At 44.8% G+C, this 18,637-nt stretch overlaps 1 protein-coding gene across 2 annotated transcripts in view; it reads right to left on the bottom strand.

The window, feature by feature from the left end:
• The window catches only part of ptch2 (patched 2), a 37,463-nt gene that overhangs the window by 9,322 nt on the left and 9,504 nt on the right, over window positions 1-18,637 (bottom strand). For both annotated transcript variants that reach the window (XM_056239477.1, XM_056239478.1), the window contains exons 3-14: window positions 7,885-8,074; window positions 7,718-7,787; window positions 7,461-7,552; window positions 5,069-5,264; window positions 4,865-4,986; window positions 4,054-4,201; window positions 3,030-3,161; window positions 2,766-2,921; window positions 2,592-2,684; window positions 2,353-2,478; window positions 1,573-1,691; window positions 733-1,472 (exon numbers count right to left, since the gene is read on the bottom strand). In XM_056239477.1, the coding sequence (XP_056095452.1) occupies window positions 733-1,472; window positions 1,573-1,691; window positions 2,353-2,478; window positions 2,592-2,684; window positions 2,766-2,921; window positions 3,030-3,161; window positions 4,054-4,201; window positions 4,865-4,986; window positions 5,069-5,264; window positions 7,461-7,552; window positions 7,718-7,787; window positions 7,885-8,074 (2,184 nt within the window). The remainder of the gene's footprint in view (window positions 1-732; window positions 1,473-1,572; window positions 1,692-2,352; window positions 2,479-2,591; window positions 2,685-2,765; window positions 2,922-3,029; window positions 3,162-4,053; window positions 4,202-4,864; window positions 4,987-5,068; window positions 5,265-7,460; window positions 7,553-7,717; window positions 7,788-7,884; window positions 8,075-18,637) is intronic.

The raw sequence follows: 18,637 nt of genomic DNA, 5'->3' as shown, positions 1-18,637 counted from the left end.
CACACACAAACAGGCATATAAACCAAAAGCCATCTTTCTGCCTGGTGCTGAATAAATGTGTGTGGGCTGAATAAACTAACCAGAGAAAGCCTTTCGTGCTCTCCAAATTACAAAGTCTGGCAACAGCTGAAAAACAGTTTCCACAACCATTCTGTAATTACAGAGATCTCCTCACAAGAAAAGGAAATAGCAATGGGGAGAAATAGAGAGTTTTTAAACTACCTTCAGTTTCCACAGCCTTATATATAGCCAAATAAATAGCTTCTTTTCAATTGGTTGGGTTTTAACTATTGTGGATTCACCTCACGGTTAAGCTCTCAGTACTAACTAATGTGAGCAGAGGGGTCACAAACAGTCTGAGATAACCCCTGACCCTCCCATAATCCTCTCTATGTCCAGGTTGGAGGAACACAAAAGCCGATGACAGAAGTGAACTTTCACTGAACTCTTTCTATCACCTTCAGAGATAAGAGTATTTCCCACACAACGAGTGAACACAACAGAAAATGCTACTTTGTGGCATCTTTCACCATATCTATGCAAATGTATTTACAAATATTTTGTAGATGCTGATACATCCTAATCTATGACTAACACAATAGTGCAATACTGACAAGTTATGGTCTAAAATTTTTAGACTAAGATTTAAGCATTTTGAAAAATAGTAGTAAAACCAGTAGCCTTAGCAAGCACCACTAATGAAAAAGAGCTCATTGTGAAACGAAGGCTTACCTTTGAGCCAATCCTGGAAGTAGTGCAGCCACATTCTGGGAAGTCTGTGATTGCTGTCTTTAACTACGTATTTTACAGAGTTGAAGGCATTGTGAAGTTGTAGAAGCTGTCTTTGAGAACGTGCATAGTCAAAGCCATCCATGGTAACCAGGTACATGTTATAGAAGGAAAAGTATTTAAACTGGGCAGTGATGAAGTCATACTCCTTTGTATCCCTGGGGACAATATCAGTCAAGTAAAGTCCATCATGAACCATTGTGGTCCCATAGAGGCTGAGGCTCAGAAGAGCCACAAAAACGACAACCACAACAGTCTTAGTTTCAGGCTTTAGCAACAGAGGGGCATACTTTTCCCGTGCAAAGCTTGACAGATTCCAGCGAAAGAAGGGCAGAGGCACACACTCTCGTCCCTCTTTGGGCTCCTCCACCTGAGCTAGAAGGTCTCGGGTGGAGCTGGAGGTAGTGAACAGCTGGGAGCCATAAGGGTCAGAGGTGGGAGTGGGTGTGGATAGGACCATGGATGGAGGACTGGTGGAGATTTGGGAGGTTGGTGGCAGGATGGTGACAATATGTTGGCCAGCTGCATCACACTGGGTGAAGGCCTGCACAGTGGTGGTGATATGGGTGCTGGTGGTTATAGTTGAGCCAGTGTAGGTGGTGGTGGCCGGAGCATGCTGGTGGTTGTCGTTAGCATCGGAGAACTCCTGAGGCCGGATCTGGATCACCCGAGAGGAACAGGGACTGGAGAAAAGAAACATCTCAGTAAACATCTTGAATACCACAGGCTTTGGCATTGTAAAATTGACTGAGATTAAGTAAGAGGACAGTGCATCTTAGTTACCTGTAGAAACAGCACAGGATGTCCAGTCTTTTATCCTCCCGCCTCTGCAGGTCCAAGCTCAGAATGGCAGGGAAGATCAGCAGAACCATGGCAAAGTTAAAGACCACCACAATTGCTGCCTGAAAAAAAGAGTGAGAGAGAAAGAGAGACTTTAGGATAGAGGCCAAGTCATTTCGTTCATGAGTTCTACGCTGCCACCCGACTCCACAGCTGCTGTCTGAACTTGATAAAAACTCTGCATTCAGGATCCCTCGCTGTTTTAGTGCCTCGGATTGAATCCCAGAAAGTAAAATATGCACCCTAAATCAACCAGCAACCCCCTCCCCCATCACTCCACAAATAGTCAACAATCCAAGGAAAGGGGACTCCCAAGGTCACAGCGAGTCTGAGCAGAACCACCCCCCCACCCCCAACCTCAGACAGACATTACATTCCATATCATTACAGCACAGACCACCCAGGTTTAGCCTGGGGAGATCAGAGAAGCACAGTCTGATGGCTGGGTGATATAGTGATATATATTCACCCATCTCATTTCCCCCCACCTGAAAAACAGGCTATGACATTAGTTGGATGTAGGGGGTTTGATCATAAAATAGAGAGAAAGAATGTGAGAAAGAGATGCTGTCCTCACTTTGAATTAACTTTGACTGCTCATTTATTAAAGCCACATTTCATTGCCCATTTCATTGGTGACCACTCCTGCCAGTTTTTCTGAATGGGCATCACAGGGCGCAATGGTTTATGACATGTACTCACACTCAAAATACACACTCGTACCTGAAGTGAGAAGGCCCTGAGAGCAGGAATAGGCACTAGGGCAGCCATGAAGAAAGCAATCATGTTATTGATGGAGGTGAGAGCCACACTGGTGCCAGTTCTTCTCAGGCAGTCACCTGTTCTCTCCTATGGGCATGGCAAATGGCAAGGAATGAGTTGTGATCTTCAACAACAACAGAAAGTCTAGGCAACACTTTCATCCCCTAGAAGTCATAATCCAGAGCGTGTTCATGAGATACCTTGAATGGGATGTTAGATCTGGCCTCGGTGAAGGAATGAGCCAGCAAGAACATGTCATCAACTCCAATGCCCAGGGCCAGGAATGGTAGCACCTGTGGAGGAACGCAAAGCTCTGAATTACAGCCAAGCCTTGAGGGTGAGTGTGAATTTAAGATGTTTAGGTGTGTATTTACCTGTGTGGTGGCGGCATTGAAGGACAGCCCCAACAGTGAGCACAGTCCAAGTCCTGCAGCAACAGATAGTGCGACTAGCAGCACACCTGCCAGCCCTACAGCACCCTGAGATTTAGCACAGTCCCAGCGGAGCATGGTCACGCATGCGTATGCCAGCTGTGCATAGAAAGACACATGTAAGGGAATAGCTCCACACATATGGAGACACACTCATCACATTTCCATTAGCCTTAACTAGAGTTTCCACAGTAATGGATGTCTTACCATGAGCAGATAACCACCTGCCACCCTGATTACGCTGACGTCAGAGAAAGACTTCATGATGTCATTAAGAGTGGTGGTAGAGAAGGCGTAAACACTGGAGGAAGAGTTCTGAGGAATGCTCCCATGGACAACCTAGAAACAAAAATCACAATTTTAATCCAGAGAATGCAACTACATGATTTTGAGTATTTGTATTGGAAAGAGCATTTGTATTGGAAAGAGCATATGTATCTGTCAAATGAAAGATACCTCTTGTGACTCACTGCAATTTAATCAATTTCAGCATGAGCAAAGTTGCTTAACCTAGCATTGTGTTTTTAACGAACTTGTGCACACATTGCAGAACACAAAACAAATATTGAATTACTTTTTCCAATAAGCCACACAAACATTAATTCTACTGTGGGCCGTACCCTCATCCACCTCTTATTTTGTCTTAATAACACACAAACAAGATAGCACGAGACCCTATGAAGCTTGACAAGCGAGAAATAATGAGCACAGATGCCAGAGGGCAGAGGTCAGATGGATCAGATGAGATCACGTGGTCTCTCAGGCTACTCCATCAGCACCATGAATGGCCGACAAACTTAAGGGGAAAGGAATACCCCTGCACTTTGTTTTTACAGTGCCCTATCCCCCCAACCTCCCCTGACTTCACTTCCCCTTCTCTTGCTCTCTTTCTGAGGCAGTAGACATTATTGAAGGCACTTCTCTCTCTCTAATTCTCTCTCTTTCAGTCAGCATGCTGGGTGTCAGTTATCACAAAAACAGCTTGTTCCTATAACTGGGAGTTTGTCAGTGGCCTCCTAGGAAGACTCCGTTTACTAGGCAGCTGAGGATTGATGGAATTCAGGCAGACGTTGCCATCCTCTGGTCTAAGGAAAACAACCCTCTAGCACCACTTGTGACCTCCTACACTCTTTTTACCTTTCCACCCCAGCCGGGAACCCTCCATGGTCACTGAAACCATTCAGACCTCACAAAGTGACCCTTTGGGATCTGTTATGAAATAGGAAATTACCTCAACAAACTTCCTCTGCCAGGACTCCAAGATGGCAGTGGCCTTGTCCTCATTCCAATTGATGTCATGGATCTCATAATCATCTTTAAAGTGCTCATAGAGCTGTTTGGGACTCATGAGGAGGAACATGGTTTGAAGAGCCTCTGCACTGTAGGGGGAAATACAGAGGACTGAGTGAGATCAGAACGTACACATATGCATGTGCAAATACCATTGTGTAGCAAGGTGAGTTAATAGGCAGACATGTTATAATAAAGGCTGAAATGATGCGTGTGGTCCCTCTCAGGCTGCTGTAAATCACACTTCCACTGAGATTAGAACAATGCTCAAATGCTGGGCAGAAGGCCAATGTCCTGCTCTTTGCAGAGACTTCATTTATTGCAGATTAAACTGCATTGAAAATACACATACACATATGATATTAAATTACAGGTGTCAAATACATTTGCTTTTGATTTTAGTTTACCCACAGTTTGTTTACTTTGTTTCATATGCTCTTTTTTCTGTTCAATGTGTTTTCATTTTCCTCCACTCTGCATTTCAGATCCGTCCATAGGTTATGCGGCTGTCCATCATGTTTAATTGGTCTTTCCTATACTGGGGTCAGAGGTGGAAACTGATCCCTCTTCATGTAAGGAATTCCTTGGATGTGTGAGGTTATTAGGAGTCAGAACGATTCCTCCCTCTCTCTCCACCTCTTGTCTCTTTCTGATTTTCTCTCTCACTTTCTCTCTTGTCAGGGCCTCCTAAGAGAGGCCCACCCACATACCCCCTCCTCATGACTGTCCTTCTTTCTTTCCCCCTTTCTCACCTCTGCAAGGCATTCTGGGAGTCCTTTACTCTTTCACCCAGGATCAACTCCTCCTGCCAGTGCATGAACTTCTTGGAGAAACCATGGCAACCGCCCTGAAGTTCAGCAGCAATGTCGGGGACCTAAATAAAACACAGACCACACATTTAAAATCTACAGACTCATATTAAGACATCGTCATTTGCATTACAACACTGTTCCCACCTGCCATGGGTCCTTATTAGGGGCACTGTAAGGGCAGTCTGTGTCGTTAGGATCCAAGCATGGGCGGTTCATATAGGCATGGCCAACCTGAGCCTTATCCAGCATCTCTCGAAAGCCCTCTAAAGATGTAAACTGGCTCAACTCTTCCATTAGCTTGAGGGGGTCCAGATTCATCCACTGAATGTCAGGCATGCCCCTACAACAACAGACAACAAAATTGAGACACATTTTAAGCAGGCTAAATCAATTCTACAACTTTTTCAAAGGATAGCATGCTTTTTCCAAGCAATCCCCCTTTCCCCTTCCCTGCTGCTGCTTCTCCAAGCCTGCCGGCACCAGTCCCTCCCTGGTGGTGGTGGACTACAGATGCCGCATAAAGTAGCGTTTATTATCCTGTTACACGGAGGGGCATAATGTGCTGGCGGTCTACAGGCTGCTGTCTCTTAACTTTGTGCATCGAGTCATAACGATTACCTCTGCCTCTAAAACATCTTGATAAGGATGAAGGCGGGCAGTGAGAATGCTGGGAAGGGCTGTGCAGACTATCTTGAATGCTGCTTTGAGCTCAGTGTTCTCAACCCCTCAGTCTGCAGTTTTTAATCTATCTTCTCTCAGTCGGTGGGTATTGAGAGAGTGGACTGTTGTGTATTGACGTGCCAAGAACTAATTCTCTAGGTGTAGTTAAGTTACAGTTGGACTCTATTAACGTTCTAATTTGTTACAAGGGAAGTCTTCAGTAGGGGTGGTTCTTCTGGGAAACACTAATAACAAGAAGATTGCAAAATGTTAACAATATTAAATTGTCAAGGCCTTGCAAATGAAAACTATTATACATCACAAGAAAAAGAAACAACACTCCCAGTCAACACCTATGTAGCTAAGAAAATCCCTCAGAACCTGTGATACCCCCTGAGTGAGAGAGGGGCCTTTCACTAAGATGGGTATTTGTAGGTAAAGAAGAATAAAAGTGAATAGTGTCCTAACTCCAGGACCAATCTCACTCTAATAACTCATGAAGAGCAGCTTCAAATAAAGCTGGTCCTCTCCCATTCCCACATACCAAGCGCCTTTGCTCCTGCTTGCAAAGAGAGTCTCCTTTATCTCCTATTTTTTGCTTGAGTGAACCGGCCTGGGCCCTTTTGTTTTTCCATAGATTGCTGCTCTTTGTTCCCTCAAGTTTTTTCTCCCTCCCTTTCTCTCTCTCTCTCTCTCTCTCTCTCTCTCTCTCTCTCTCTCTCTCTCTCTCTCTCTCTCTCTCTCTCTCTCTCTCTCTCTCTCTCCTTTAGAAAAAAAAACAGCTGAACTGAAGCGGAAGCCTGAGAGGACATTAGCCTCAGTGGCTAACTCAAGCCCTCTTCATACATGGCCAAATAGAGAAATAAAGACAATGAATAACAATATTTTTAAAGGCCATCCTCATCCTTCTCGGAAAATCGGGGTATTAGTACCGTAAGAGGAAAAAGTCTCTATGAGAATTGATAGAATCTGTCTTAACCAATTGAAAAATAGCCAATTTATTTGTCCAGCATGAATTTAGAATACAATTTATGGGGGGAAGGGTGGCAGCATAGAATGCAATTTATAAATTTTCCTTAAACATAATATTAAGGAGGTATTTTGTGTGGAAGTGTAAACTACAATGTCTAATGTCCACAGTTAATTTCTCCCACTTTTCCGACCCTCTTTTTTCTCTCTGGGCCCACGACTTGAATAATGCCCATTTTATTTGTTGGACAACTTACAGCTCCAAGCCTGGGCGATTACCATGAGAATGCACAGTGTTACCCAGTGCTGACAAAGCCGGGCCCCCTCCAGGGCCCCCTCACTGATGGACACTCACTCGTAAACTGAAAGAATGCTTACCATTGTCTGACCCAAAAGCTCCCCTGCCCACCCCCCCACCCTTCCCTCCTACCCACCCAGTAGCAGTCATCTCTCTCTCTCTCTCTCTCCCTCTCTCTCTCTCCCCTTTCCATAAGGGCTTCTTCAGGCTGGGGGATTGGGTGGTGGGACAGGGGTGCAGGATCAGAGATTGTCCTGTAAAGACCCCTCACCACACTGATGACAACTCAAGCCCCAGCGACGACGGAACCAGGCTTCAGCTTATCAACAGACTAAATAGAGCTTTTGCTAGGGGCTTGATGTTAGAGTTTGTCACACCCAGTGCCGTTTTGGTGGAAGGTAAAGCCCAATTGTTATAGGAGCGTGTGTTATATATGGGGGGGGGGGGGCGGGGGGCGGCAATGCTTCAGAGCTACAGTTCAGGCACAGTCCTGTTCTATAGTTAGTTCTGATCTCTTGAGCTTATATATTAATAACAGTCCAGTCAAGCTGTGTATGACTTAATTAGAGATGTCATTATATATTAATTTAGAATAAGCAGAATGCTTACGGTAAGTAGGCGGAGCCTCCCTGCAACTTGGAGCCTTCCCAAAAGCAGTCCAAAGGAGTCACGATCATACAGGGGAAAAGTTTGTCAATCATCTGGGAGAAATAGCATATCATCTTTGGTAAGGCAGATTTCATGACACAGAAAAAAATGCAAATTAATTTAAATGAGCCCTATAATAGCTGTATGAAGCACTAAGCAAAAAGAAATAAGAAAAAGATTTGGGAGAAAGTCAAATAACACATAAAAAACATGCTTACCCTCTCAATCATGACATTTTCAATAATTGGGACTCCAGATTTGAAGCAAATTTTATTAAGATCCCAGGATCTGTGGGAATAAATCATACAACCACATCTTAAAAGACTGGCCCTCATGTTTGTAAGTGTTTGCAATTCCCTGTAATCCTTCTGGGGGTTGCACTCACTTTCCATAAAGAGACACTTGAACTTTGCTGGCTGACAAAGCAGCCTCCAGGTGGAGCAGCAAAGCCTCCTGGGTAAGAATATTGGTTCCCTCTTGTTTGGGTGTCTGTATGAGCATCTGTGAGGTGAACACTGACTCCTCTCCCTGCTTCTCTTTTGTGTAGCGTAGCTCCTTGCTTACCCGACTGCCAGCTGAAATAGACAGACAACATGGTTTATTTTCAAACATTCAGAAAGGAACTTTGCAGTCATTATGTTTTTATTCCTTTTGACTGTGCATAAAAACAAGCCAGAGGAACAATATAGTTCTCTGTTAATGGTCACACTGCAACAATGGTTTAAACAAAGAAACAACCATGATCTTCAGTGAGAGGTTAATGTCATAATTAAACTGAGATTAAACACGCTAGTTCTCATTCCCCTGTGTACTCTCCAACTAACCCCAGAAAACAGATATGTGGATCACATTTATGTCTCTAGCACACTAAAGAGTGGAAGTACTCCTTATGACATGGCCCACAATTTCACACAAGGTTTAATTAATGGCTAACTCTACACTACTTAGCACAGACTGTGGTTCCTGATTGGAAGGTCCCTCAAGACTTTAGGTCTTTCTTGATCTACATGTCACATCCAAGATTTGATCAGTAAATTGAAGGAGGGAGCAAGGCAGAAGAGTACAAGCAGAAATGCTGTTCATGTGGTATGTTGAGTCGGAACGAAAAGCATCAAAGAGTGCAGAGGAAACTCCCGAGTCCAGCCTCCTAATTAACGGAGGCAGTGATAAAAAGAGGACGCGGGGTATCTGCGGCCATGCCAAATGCACATGAAACACACCGGCCCAGATCAGAGCCTGCCCGTCTGCCCCTCCACTTCCCAATACATGATGACAAGCCTGCAGTGGCTGGCTGAGCCCACCGAGCCACTTTTTCTCCTCGGCACATCTCGCTGCCTGCCTCAGTTAATTGAGAGAGGGAGTGGAAGAGAAAGAGACATAGAGAAACAGAAGAAAACAGAAAGAGAGAAAGAGAGTAGTACTGTTGTTGTCAGGGTAGCCCACAGCTTTGTAAGTGGCTTAGAGCTGAACAGAAACAAAGAAATTGCACCACAAATATAAATTCCATGTGGTTTGCCCTGGAGCTTACAACTTTAAAAATGCAAACATTCAACCTCCTGGTTCCATTCATGCAGCTATCTGACATGCAGGTTACATAAACACATTACTTCAAAAAATGTGGCGGCCTAAATCTGAAGGCTGTATCCATTTGCAAAACGCAAACACGCATTTGTGTCGTTATACGGACAGCATGTTCATATTTAATGCATTCAGGCATCTGCAGGAATTGAGCTCCAATCCTTGGGCCTGTAATTACAGGGGCTCCTGAAGTAAATTATAGCTATTTGTGTCTGGTTCCTCCCATCTGGACCACCCAGCTAGAGGCCCGAGTGGGCCCCGCCGCTCAGTCACCGCTCCACTCAGCCACCCTCCAGATGGGAGCTTTGCTCTGTTCTCTCGGCTCACTGCTGCTGTACACTTAAAGAGACAGGCACGCAAATACTTTCACAGCCAGAAACACAACACAGGAGGGTGGAAAAAAGAACTGTGATGCAGAAGAGTGATCTGGATACATCTGAGATTCAAACAGCTAGAACTGTCAAACACAGACGCCTAGGGGGATTGTAAAGCATCTTTGCTTTGAGTTACTGGGGCTGAAACAGGGTAGAGAAGTCCATGGTTATGAAAATAAAATAAAAAGTCAATAGACACCAAAGTGAGGGCAGCATAAAGGTGTTGTGTGATATCGATGCAGCAATACTCCCATGCGGAGCTTACTGTCTCCCAAGCAGAGCCCCTCCTTTCTTTGTTACTTTCATTTTTCACAGCCTTGGGGGTGACATCACCATCACAGGCCAATTATCCATGAGGAGGGTCCGACCAATGTTCCCCAACATAGCCAGAAAGGAAACCAGCCTCAATGTCTCACAGATTAGATAGTTGTACAGCGGATCCTGTAAATACTATCTAGCAAATAAAAAGCTGAAGCTAATCTACAGTCTGCCCTAACTGGCTGTGACACAATGGTAGCAAGCTTCAGCTAGCTTGTCTCAAGGTCCCAACCGGGAGCAAACCAGCAAAATGAGCTGGTGTGAGGGGGTTCCCTCCCAGTGGGCAGTATGGAAAGTGACACGTAATTAACTATGGAGAAGAAGCCACTTGCTCCCCGGTGTCACCCTGCCAGTGGACCCTGTCCGCTCCAATCTCACTCATGTCCACCCTGGCACGGCCTATCCAATGCTCTGTAACATATCACCCACAACTGCATGCTTACATTGACCTAAAATAAAGTTATGGTTACCATATTGATGCATGAAGGGGAGCAAGAAAATGTGATTTGACTAAAAAAGGTTAAGAACAAAAATCGCTTGGTTACAACAACGATCATGTTAAAATTAACTGAAAGATCACGCAAAAATATGCCTTTACTGTCAAGATTTGAGCATTTGAATATGGTGCAGTACCAATAAGCAACAAGGTCTGAAACCCAGTGCTTTCTCCATTAGGACAGGCCACCTTCAAAGTGTTGTGGGCCAGATTAGAGGGATTAAGAGGCTTCTGAAAGGACTCACGCTGTTCTGGAGGAAGTCCCACAAGGAAGAGTGCTGAAAGAGACATTTTTACCTGTTTTCACCACCCAAGTAAATCCAAGAGCACAGATACACAGTCGGGTGCCAGTGCGTGCCCACGCACACACTCTCTCATACACACATTCATTCTCTCTTTCTGTTTTCCCCTTTTCTTCCACACACATTAGTATATGAAACCACCAAGAACAAAACAAGCCGGTCCAGTTCTTTCGCCTTGGTCCCGTCAAGCCCCCATAATGTCCATTCCAAGCTCTTTGTTTGATTTTTTCTTCCTCTTCTTTCCAGACACATTATAAAGACAAGAAGGATAGATTTGGCTCAAGTGCAAATCTTTTTAAACATTTCAGCTTCACTGCTACTCTTAATCACAAGGAGTCTCAATAGCTTGACCATGACTGAGAGAACCACCCCATTTCGCCCCAATACAGTGGCAGATGGAGACTGATCCACCTCTGCCTCTATGAGCTCTAACTCAAGGCCACCAAGAGACTCAATGCAGGTCTTTGTCAACCTAATTTTCAGTCACGTTCAGTTGTTTTCCAACAAACAAGAAAAAAAATTAAGAGAGAAACTCACTACAAAAGCAGCTGGACCTTGTTTTTTCCCAGCAGATAAAACAATGCTAAAGAGAGAGAGGAAGAGCTGGCTTCATAGCTTGTCTATTTGTGTGAAATGCATAAGCACACATGAATGTCCTCCTGTGCATCTCTCTGACAGAACTTTTTGGCCTTGATGATAAAACTAATACACATCATGCACTGTAACTCAGGTAAAAATATTAAAAACAAACCAAGAACACTAAAACTATGCTTGAGCTAACACCTATTCAGACCTGATACTTCTGTCAGCATTGACATAAATTTCCACCGGTTCTGGCATTTAGGTCCTGGCTATTTCCATATGTATAGCCTTCCCTGTACTAATTATGCTAATCAGCCCTAGTGTTGGCTGCTGTGAAAAATACCCACATTAGGCACTCCACTGGCTGCTAATGCAGCTTAATGTGTGGTTGAAACATACATTCATCCCACGGTGAAAGGCAAAAATTTTCCACGTTGCTGGTTTCATTCAAACTGGAAATGAATTTATTGAGCCCAGAAACCATTTCTTTTCCACCACGTACCAAGAAAATGTTTTTTTTTTACCCTAACCAAAAGGACAAAGTGTTGAGGAGGACAAAAAGGAGACTTTTTTCCCCAAAAAGTGACCAGTTTCTTTTTTTTCCAGCATGGATCAAAGAGAATGACCCTCGCTGGACTGAATGTAAGAAATACTGTCTGAATCAGGCAGCAAAAGGGGCATCTTCTTGGGGGTCTGGACTCCTCCTGCTTCCGCTGGCGTTGTTCTAGTAACATTAGCTTAAGAATATAAACTAAAAGGTGTACCCTAGCACTTCTGCCATGGAGCTAGACCTCGATTTGCCTCTCTATTCTAGATATGAAACGTGTTCTGTTGCTGCACTGACAACCTTTGGAACTGCATCATGCTCTTAACTACCCAATGGTTAAAAAACAAATGCAATGCCAAACGAACTGATTAGGTTGAGAGAATGAAAACTCTGGCAGAGTAAGCGTAGCCTTAATTGGCAATGCTCTGATTTAGGGTAGAAAGTTGCTAAACTCTGAGAAGGGATGCATTCAGTTCTTATGGCTGTTCTTGAGTAATGGGGGCTGGATGGCTGGCCTGTGTGGAGTGGGGGGTTGAAGTAAACATTTTCAACTGACCCAGGTTGACTCTGGCCTTGTTTGTACTTTCTACTGGTGAGGTCTAAGTCTCAGCAGTTAGAGTTTATTTATGTAGCTGGGGTACTGTGGCTTGCCATTCACCTCCAATAATGCTTCATAGAGCTTTCTTTCTCTTGAATCCAGCACCAGAACTGGAAGACTGTGTATTTTCTAATGAATTATTGCATTTACCTCGCATTTCTTTTTTGTTTAGATAACTGCTCTTAACCCTTTATCGGGCGAGGAACCATATTTGGTAACTTAATCGCGCATTCAAACTGACTCTCCCCTGCCTGTTTGCGTTGTCGTATGAGCGGCGCATATATTTCTCCTAGCCAATCAGCGAAGATCAGGCTACGTCACTGATAGTCACACCATGGCATCTGACCAATCAGAAGTTGCGCGGAGCATTTCAAACTTCAGTGTCGTTCCGGATATTGGAAAGTGAGGTTATGCGCTACTACCTACTCCCACATCAGCGCTAATAACTTCAAAACAAAAAATGGTAAGTTGATGAAACTCACACATTCTATGGTTGAATAGTTGTGCAACATGTTGAGATAGGTGTTGTTTGCATAGATTTCTTGAAAGTAGTGACATTTGTAGCATGAAAAATGGTGAGACCATATTTGATCATACGCCCTGTTCACGTAAGATTAGCGCAAGTGATAGGAAGACCATATTTAGACATACGCCCTATGCGTATAGAAAAGCCGTACTAGGTTATTTTTTCTACAAATAATGCATTATAACCAAAGTCTATGATTATAATGTAGGACAATAGTATATACTAGTGCATTGGATGTTATCACAGGTTTGAATAACATTTTAAAGTGATCCAGTGGGAAACGTAACACATTTATAGACATTTTCAAGCCATATTAGATATTGAAATATGTGTGGTTTTGGTCAGTTTTATGACCTTTATAACAGTTTTTAATACTTAAAATGATATTTTGCACTTCTTATTATATATTTACATATATTATGACAGACCAGTCCAATGTTACTCACTTATTTTTCTTATTATTTATATTTCAGTAGATCTGCACTTCACTGTTACTCAACAAATAACTCAAACTGGGCTTGATATTGACTCAAAAATGTACTCTCTGTTCTTTGCAGCTATCTACACAAATCTTTTACGGCAAGAGGGAGACAGTTGTGCCAGCCCACCCCAGCATCAGTGATGATGAGGGCTCTGAGGAGGAAGATGATGAACTGGCAGACCCTGACTTCCTCCCACCCACCCACAACCTAGACACTCCAGGCCAGTTTTCAGGAAACACAGGACGAGATGTAATACATCCTTTAAGTGCAAGCGCGTACCAGGAGAGTGTACTTGACCTTGGCAATGTAGTTGTCTTAGTGGAGTTTTCCGGTGGGTATCCTCCCTTGATGGGTGATCCGAGGGACACATCATCAGTAGTACACCTCAACCTTCATTGGATGTTTCGGCCATTATAACTAGACATCCTTGGCTGAGGAAGGCCCTACGGGGGTGATCAAGTCCCCGCAGTGTATCCCCCAATCACCTAATCAAGCTGGAGCCCAGCAAGAGTCTTGTCTCTTTATCCACAGCCACTGGCTGCTTCTCTCAGCTGCCTCAGACATTGCTTTGATGGCCTGGCGCAGACTCTGGCCTCTGATTCCCAGGTCTCCAAGCAGTCTGGTGGTAGACACTGCCACGAACCCCCTGCACCCCACCTCCACTGGACGGACTTCAGTTTTCCATCCGCGATCTTGTGCTTCAGCAGCTAACTCAGCATAGCGTAGTTGTTTTCGCTCATATGCCTCATCCACTGAGTCCTCCCAGGGTACAGTGAGTTCAATGATGAAGACCTTCTTCAGAGAGAGGGACCAGAGAACTATATCAGGCCTGAGTGTGGTGATTGCAATCTCTGGAGGAAAAACGAGCCGCTGACCAACATCCACTAGAATCTTCCAGTCACAGGCCCCTCGAAGCTGACCATGCTCCAGAGAAGTGGGCCTGCAACTGGCTACCTTTGCCCCCATGCGGACAAAGTTGATATGCAGTGGATTGGGTGCTGATGGTGGTAGGGAGTTGGAAGCAGTCCGTTTGTTCTCCAGGGTGGCTGCGAGGATCTTAAGGACTTGGTTATGACGCCACGTATAACGTCCCTGGGTGAGGCTGACTCTACACCCGGTCAGTATGTGCTTGAGAGAACCTGGTCTGGAGCAGAGGGCACATCCTGGATCTTCACCCAACCACTGATGGAGATTGCTAGGTGTTGGAAGAACATCATATGTAGCCCTGATGATGAAGCTGATTCGCTTCGCTTCCATGCTCCACAATTCCTTCCAGCTGATCCTCCTCCTCTCCACACTCTCCCAACGTGTCCATTGTCCCTGTTTACCAAGGGAAACTGCCTTGGTCCACCTTGCTGCTTCTTCCTGCCGATGTATTTCCTCCACCACCAATTTCCTCCGTTCTGGTGCCGTGGCTGTACTCCAGGCTGGTAGCCTAGTTGTTAGCCCAAGGCCTCCTCTTCCCTGCTGGACATGCCCCACAATGTCCGCAAGTCTCAGAGCGGTTGCTGCATCCTCCACCGCACTGGCTGGACTCCATTTTCGGCCTGCCACCAAGGTTGGTGCGTTGTTACTCACCATTGCATCACGAGATTCATTCAGTGTCATCTGGAGTCTTACTTTAGCACACTTGAATTCCTCTGTGAGACTGGTGAGGGGCAGTTTGAGGGCGCAATCTCCGTAGAGGCCTATGGTGGTAAGGCATCGAGGCACTCCAAGCCATTTCTTGATGTAGCCTGTGATTCCTCTTTCCAACTTCTCCACCGTTGAGATTGGGACCTCAAAAATGGTAAGGGGCCACAGCACTCGGGGAAGAAGGCCAAACTGTAAACACCAGGCCTTCAATCTTCCAGGGAGCTGAGTGTTGTTAATAGCCTGGAGTCCACTTTTGATTTCTTTCCGCAGCTGCTGTACCTGATCTTTATCCTTTAGGCTGGCATCATACCATCTTCCAAGGCTCTTAACAGGCTGGTCAGATACTGTTGGGATGGGCTCCTCTCCAATGAAGAATCTGCAGTCAGAGAGCACCCCCTTGACAATGGAGATGCTGCGTGACTTTGATGGCTTTATCTTCATGCGAGCCCAGCTGATGTTCTCTTCCAGTTTTCCGAGCAGCTTCCTGGTACATGGAGCAGTGGTGGTCAGAGTAGTGATGTCATCCATAAAAGCTCTGAGGGGAGGAAGGCGAGTGCCCAAGTCAAGCCGCTGCCCACCCACTACCCATTTTGACGCCCGGATGATGACCTCCATTGCCATTGTAAAGGCCAGGGGTGAGATGGTGCATCCCGCCATGATGCCAACCTCCAAGGATTGCCAAGACGTAGTAAAATCAGCAGTGGTAAAACAGAACTGCAGGTCTTGGAAGTAGGATTTAACCAAGGTGGTAATAGTGTCCGGAATGTGAAAGAAGGTGAAGGCGGCCCACAGGAGTTCATGGGGCACTGACCCAAAGGCATTAGCAAGGTCCAAAAAGACAACATGGAGGTCCTTTTTCCTTGCCTTTGCGGTCTGGATCTGGTGCCAGATCATGCTAGAGTGTTCCAAGCATCCAGAAAAGCCTGAGATTCCTGCTTTCTGTATTGATGTATCAATGTACTTATTTCTTTGAAGGTATTCGGACATCCTTTTAGCAATGACGCTGAAGAAGATTTTACCCTCTACATTTAGTAAGGATATTGGCCGAAATTGGCTGATGTTCTCCGCCTTCTTCTCCTTTGGGATCAGGACCCCTCCTGCCCTACGCCACACTTTGGGCACCATCTTCCTCTGCCACACTGTTCTCATGAGCTTCCAAAGAAACCTCAGGACTTGCGGCGCGTTCTTGTATACTTTGTATGGGACTCCATTAGGACCTGGTGCTGATGCCGCCCTTGCCCGTTGTACTGTCTTTTCCACTTCTCTCCAGGTTGGAGGACCAGTCTCCATCTGGTGTTCTGGAGAGTTGATTGGTGGGATGTCTGGTGGAATGGTCATCCGTTCATGTCGTTTTGGATCAGAGTGTGTCGCTTTTAGGTGATCTTCTAGGTCTTTCCTTGCTGCCTTCAGAGATCCACTTTTCTCTCTAATGAAAAGGCTTTTTAGAAACTTGAAGGGGTCTTTGTAGAACTGTGTTCTAGATCTTTCTTTTTTCCTTCTGCGTTTCCGTAGGTTTTCTGCTCTGCGGAGGGATGCCAATCGGTTTTTGATGTCAGCTTGAAGCACCTCAATGCCTTCCTTTTCCCCCTCCAAGGCTTTCTTCCACTGCTTCCGAAGTTGCCTCCTCTGTTGGATGAGGCGCTTGATCTCTTGTTGCCTCCTGGAGGTTGTCGCAGTTGGAGACTTTTTCTGGCCTTTCCCTTCTTGTATACCAAAGCGTTCTGCTCCATACTGGTGGATGATGTCCCCCATACTCTCCAACTTCTTTTCCGCAGTGCCTTTAAGTTGCTCTAAGGTCAGGGACAAATCGCTGTTGATTGCTTCCCACTGTTTCTTGTCGGCAGCAGCTGGCCATTTCACTCGTGGTCTGTGCCCGACCAACCTCCTCTCGATCGCGGGTCTGGAAAGTTGGGTGGGATTCTGTGATGTAGCCATCTCTGTGCTTGAGGGTACTTCCTTGATGACAGTGGTGCTGATGCACTGCAAGCTGTGGTTTAGGTCCGGTTGCTGTGCTTCATTCGACTGACTTGACTCCTTCAGCAGAAGGTAGTCAATGCGAGGCCCCTGTCTCTGGTTTCCCAAACACTTTCTCTTCCCCTGATGAATCCTCAACCCATGGTATGACGTTACTTTCCTCCATCCGCAGGCACATATCTGAAGTGTGCGGTGCCCTGCTGCAGATGTAGATACGACAATTCCTGTGGTGCTCTCCTGGTCTGCGCTTTTTCCATTCGTAGTCGATTCCGGTCCAGGGTCTGTTACCATAGTGTCAGCCGATGAGTCTTCTTGCGCCCTCGCTCTCGCAGACTCTGAGGGTATTTTCTTCTGTTGTGTTTTCGTAGCCATAGCGGGTGTTTCCATATGCTACAAAAGCTATGGAAACTACAGCCATGGGTAGCTAGCCCATGACCGTCCCATTGGGGTCTGTTCCCTCCTGCCAGCTGTCTCTCCATGCCGTCACAAGGACTTTCCCCTGTCGTCAGCTGATCTTTCTCAGCAGTCACTGGACTTGTCCAGATATTCAGTTTTCAGGAAACACAGGACGAGATGTAATACATCCTTTAAGTGCAAGCGCGTACCAGGAGAGTGTACTTGACCTTGGCAATGTAGTTGTCTTAGTGGAGTTTAATAGTAATATAGAGTAATATAGGCCCCTCTGCCAAGAGGTGTAATTTAATTTAAAATGTTCCTAATAATAATTTAAAATGTTCCTAAATAAATATTTTTATGTTTGTAACAAGTTTATGTGTTTTTATTATATTTTTATATATACACTTTTTAAGGGGAAAAAATTACCCTAGACTGGCGAGGAACCATATATGGTAACTTCATTGCCCTTGATTTCCAACCTAAAAATTTTTTTTTTTTTTTTTACTCACAAACGTTTAGGAGTCTTATAATATCCTCCAATAACACTCTATGGTTGAAATTTAGAATTTACAAGTATTTCAATGAGTGCCCTATAAAGGGTTAACACTGAACTGTCCACATGTGTCTGTATAAATTCTGGGCTTGTGCTAGTTCCACCAGTCTACATGTATGTGGACAAGCCAAGGTCATTCATGCAATGTGTATATGTTCTTTATTCCTCTCTTCTACTGCCTGGTGGCTTCATAAAACTCAAACAGGCCTGCTACCCAGATATCTGGGTAAACTTTTTAACTTTTTAGTAATGTTTGTACAGCTTGTCTGTGTGTAAACATCTGTCAGGCACACCGAAATAGTGTCAAAACGGATGAGAAAAATTAAGTTACGACTGTATACGAGTACATAAACATGTCCGTCTGTTTGAAAAAGTTTGCCGTTTGTTTAGCCCGACACACATTTTTGCAATGACGGTTAAATGCCAACAATCCTTTAGGCCAGCATTACTCAAGCATATAATCACATATCAAAGTCTGCTTTTTTAGCCTCACACCGATAGGCAACTTGTCACTGACAAAGCTTTCCTCATCATTCGCTCTAAAAAACTCAATCAAATATTAAAATCCGCACAATTAAAAGAAGATGTGGTACTACAACTCAGTTTGGTGTCAGAAACCAAATGAAATAACTTCAGCTCCTATGAAAACACAACTTTCTCAATCCTTTCTCTCCCTCTCTTAATTCTCCAAACAAATTCCCCTCTGCAATCCGACACTGCACATAAGAAGAAAACATGAGTAATTTAGGCTGTAGATTCTAGAATGTTTCTTCTCTC

Source organism: Rhinichthys klamathensis, unplaced genomic scaffold (genome assembly GCF_029890125.1).
Source record: "Rhinichthys klamathensis goyatoka isolate OS25496 unplaced genomic scaffold, OSU_Roscu_1.1 h1tg000566l_1, whole genome shotgun sequence".
NCBI lineage: Eukaryota > Metazoa > Chordata > Actinopteri > Cypriniformes > Leuciscidae > Rhinichthys > Rhinichthys klamathensis.
The sequence above is the reverse complement of the archived record's forward strand: the minus strand, read 5'-3'. Positions and strand labels throughout refer to the sequence as shown.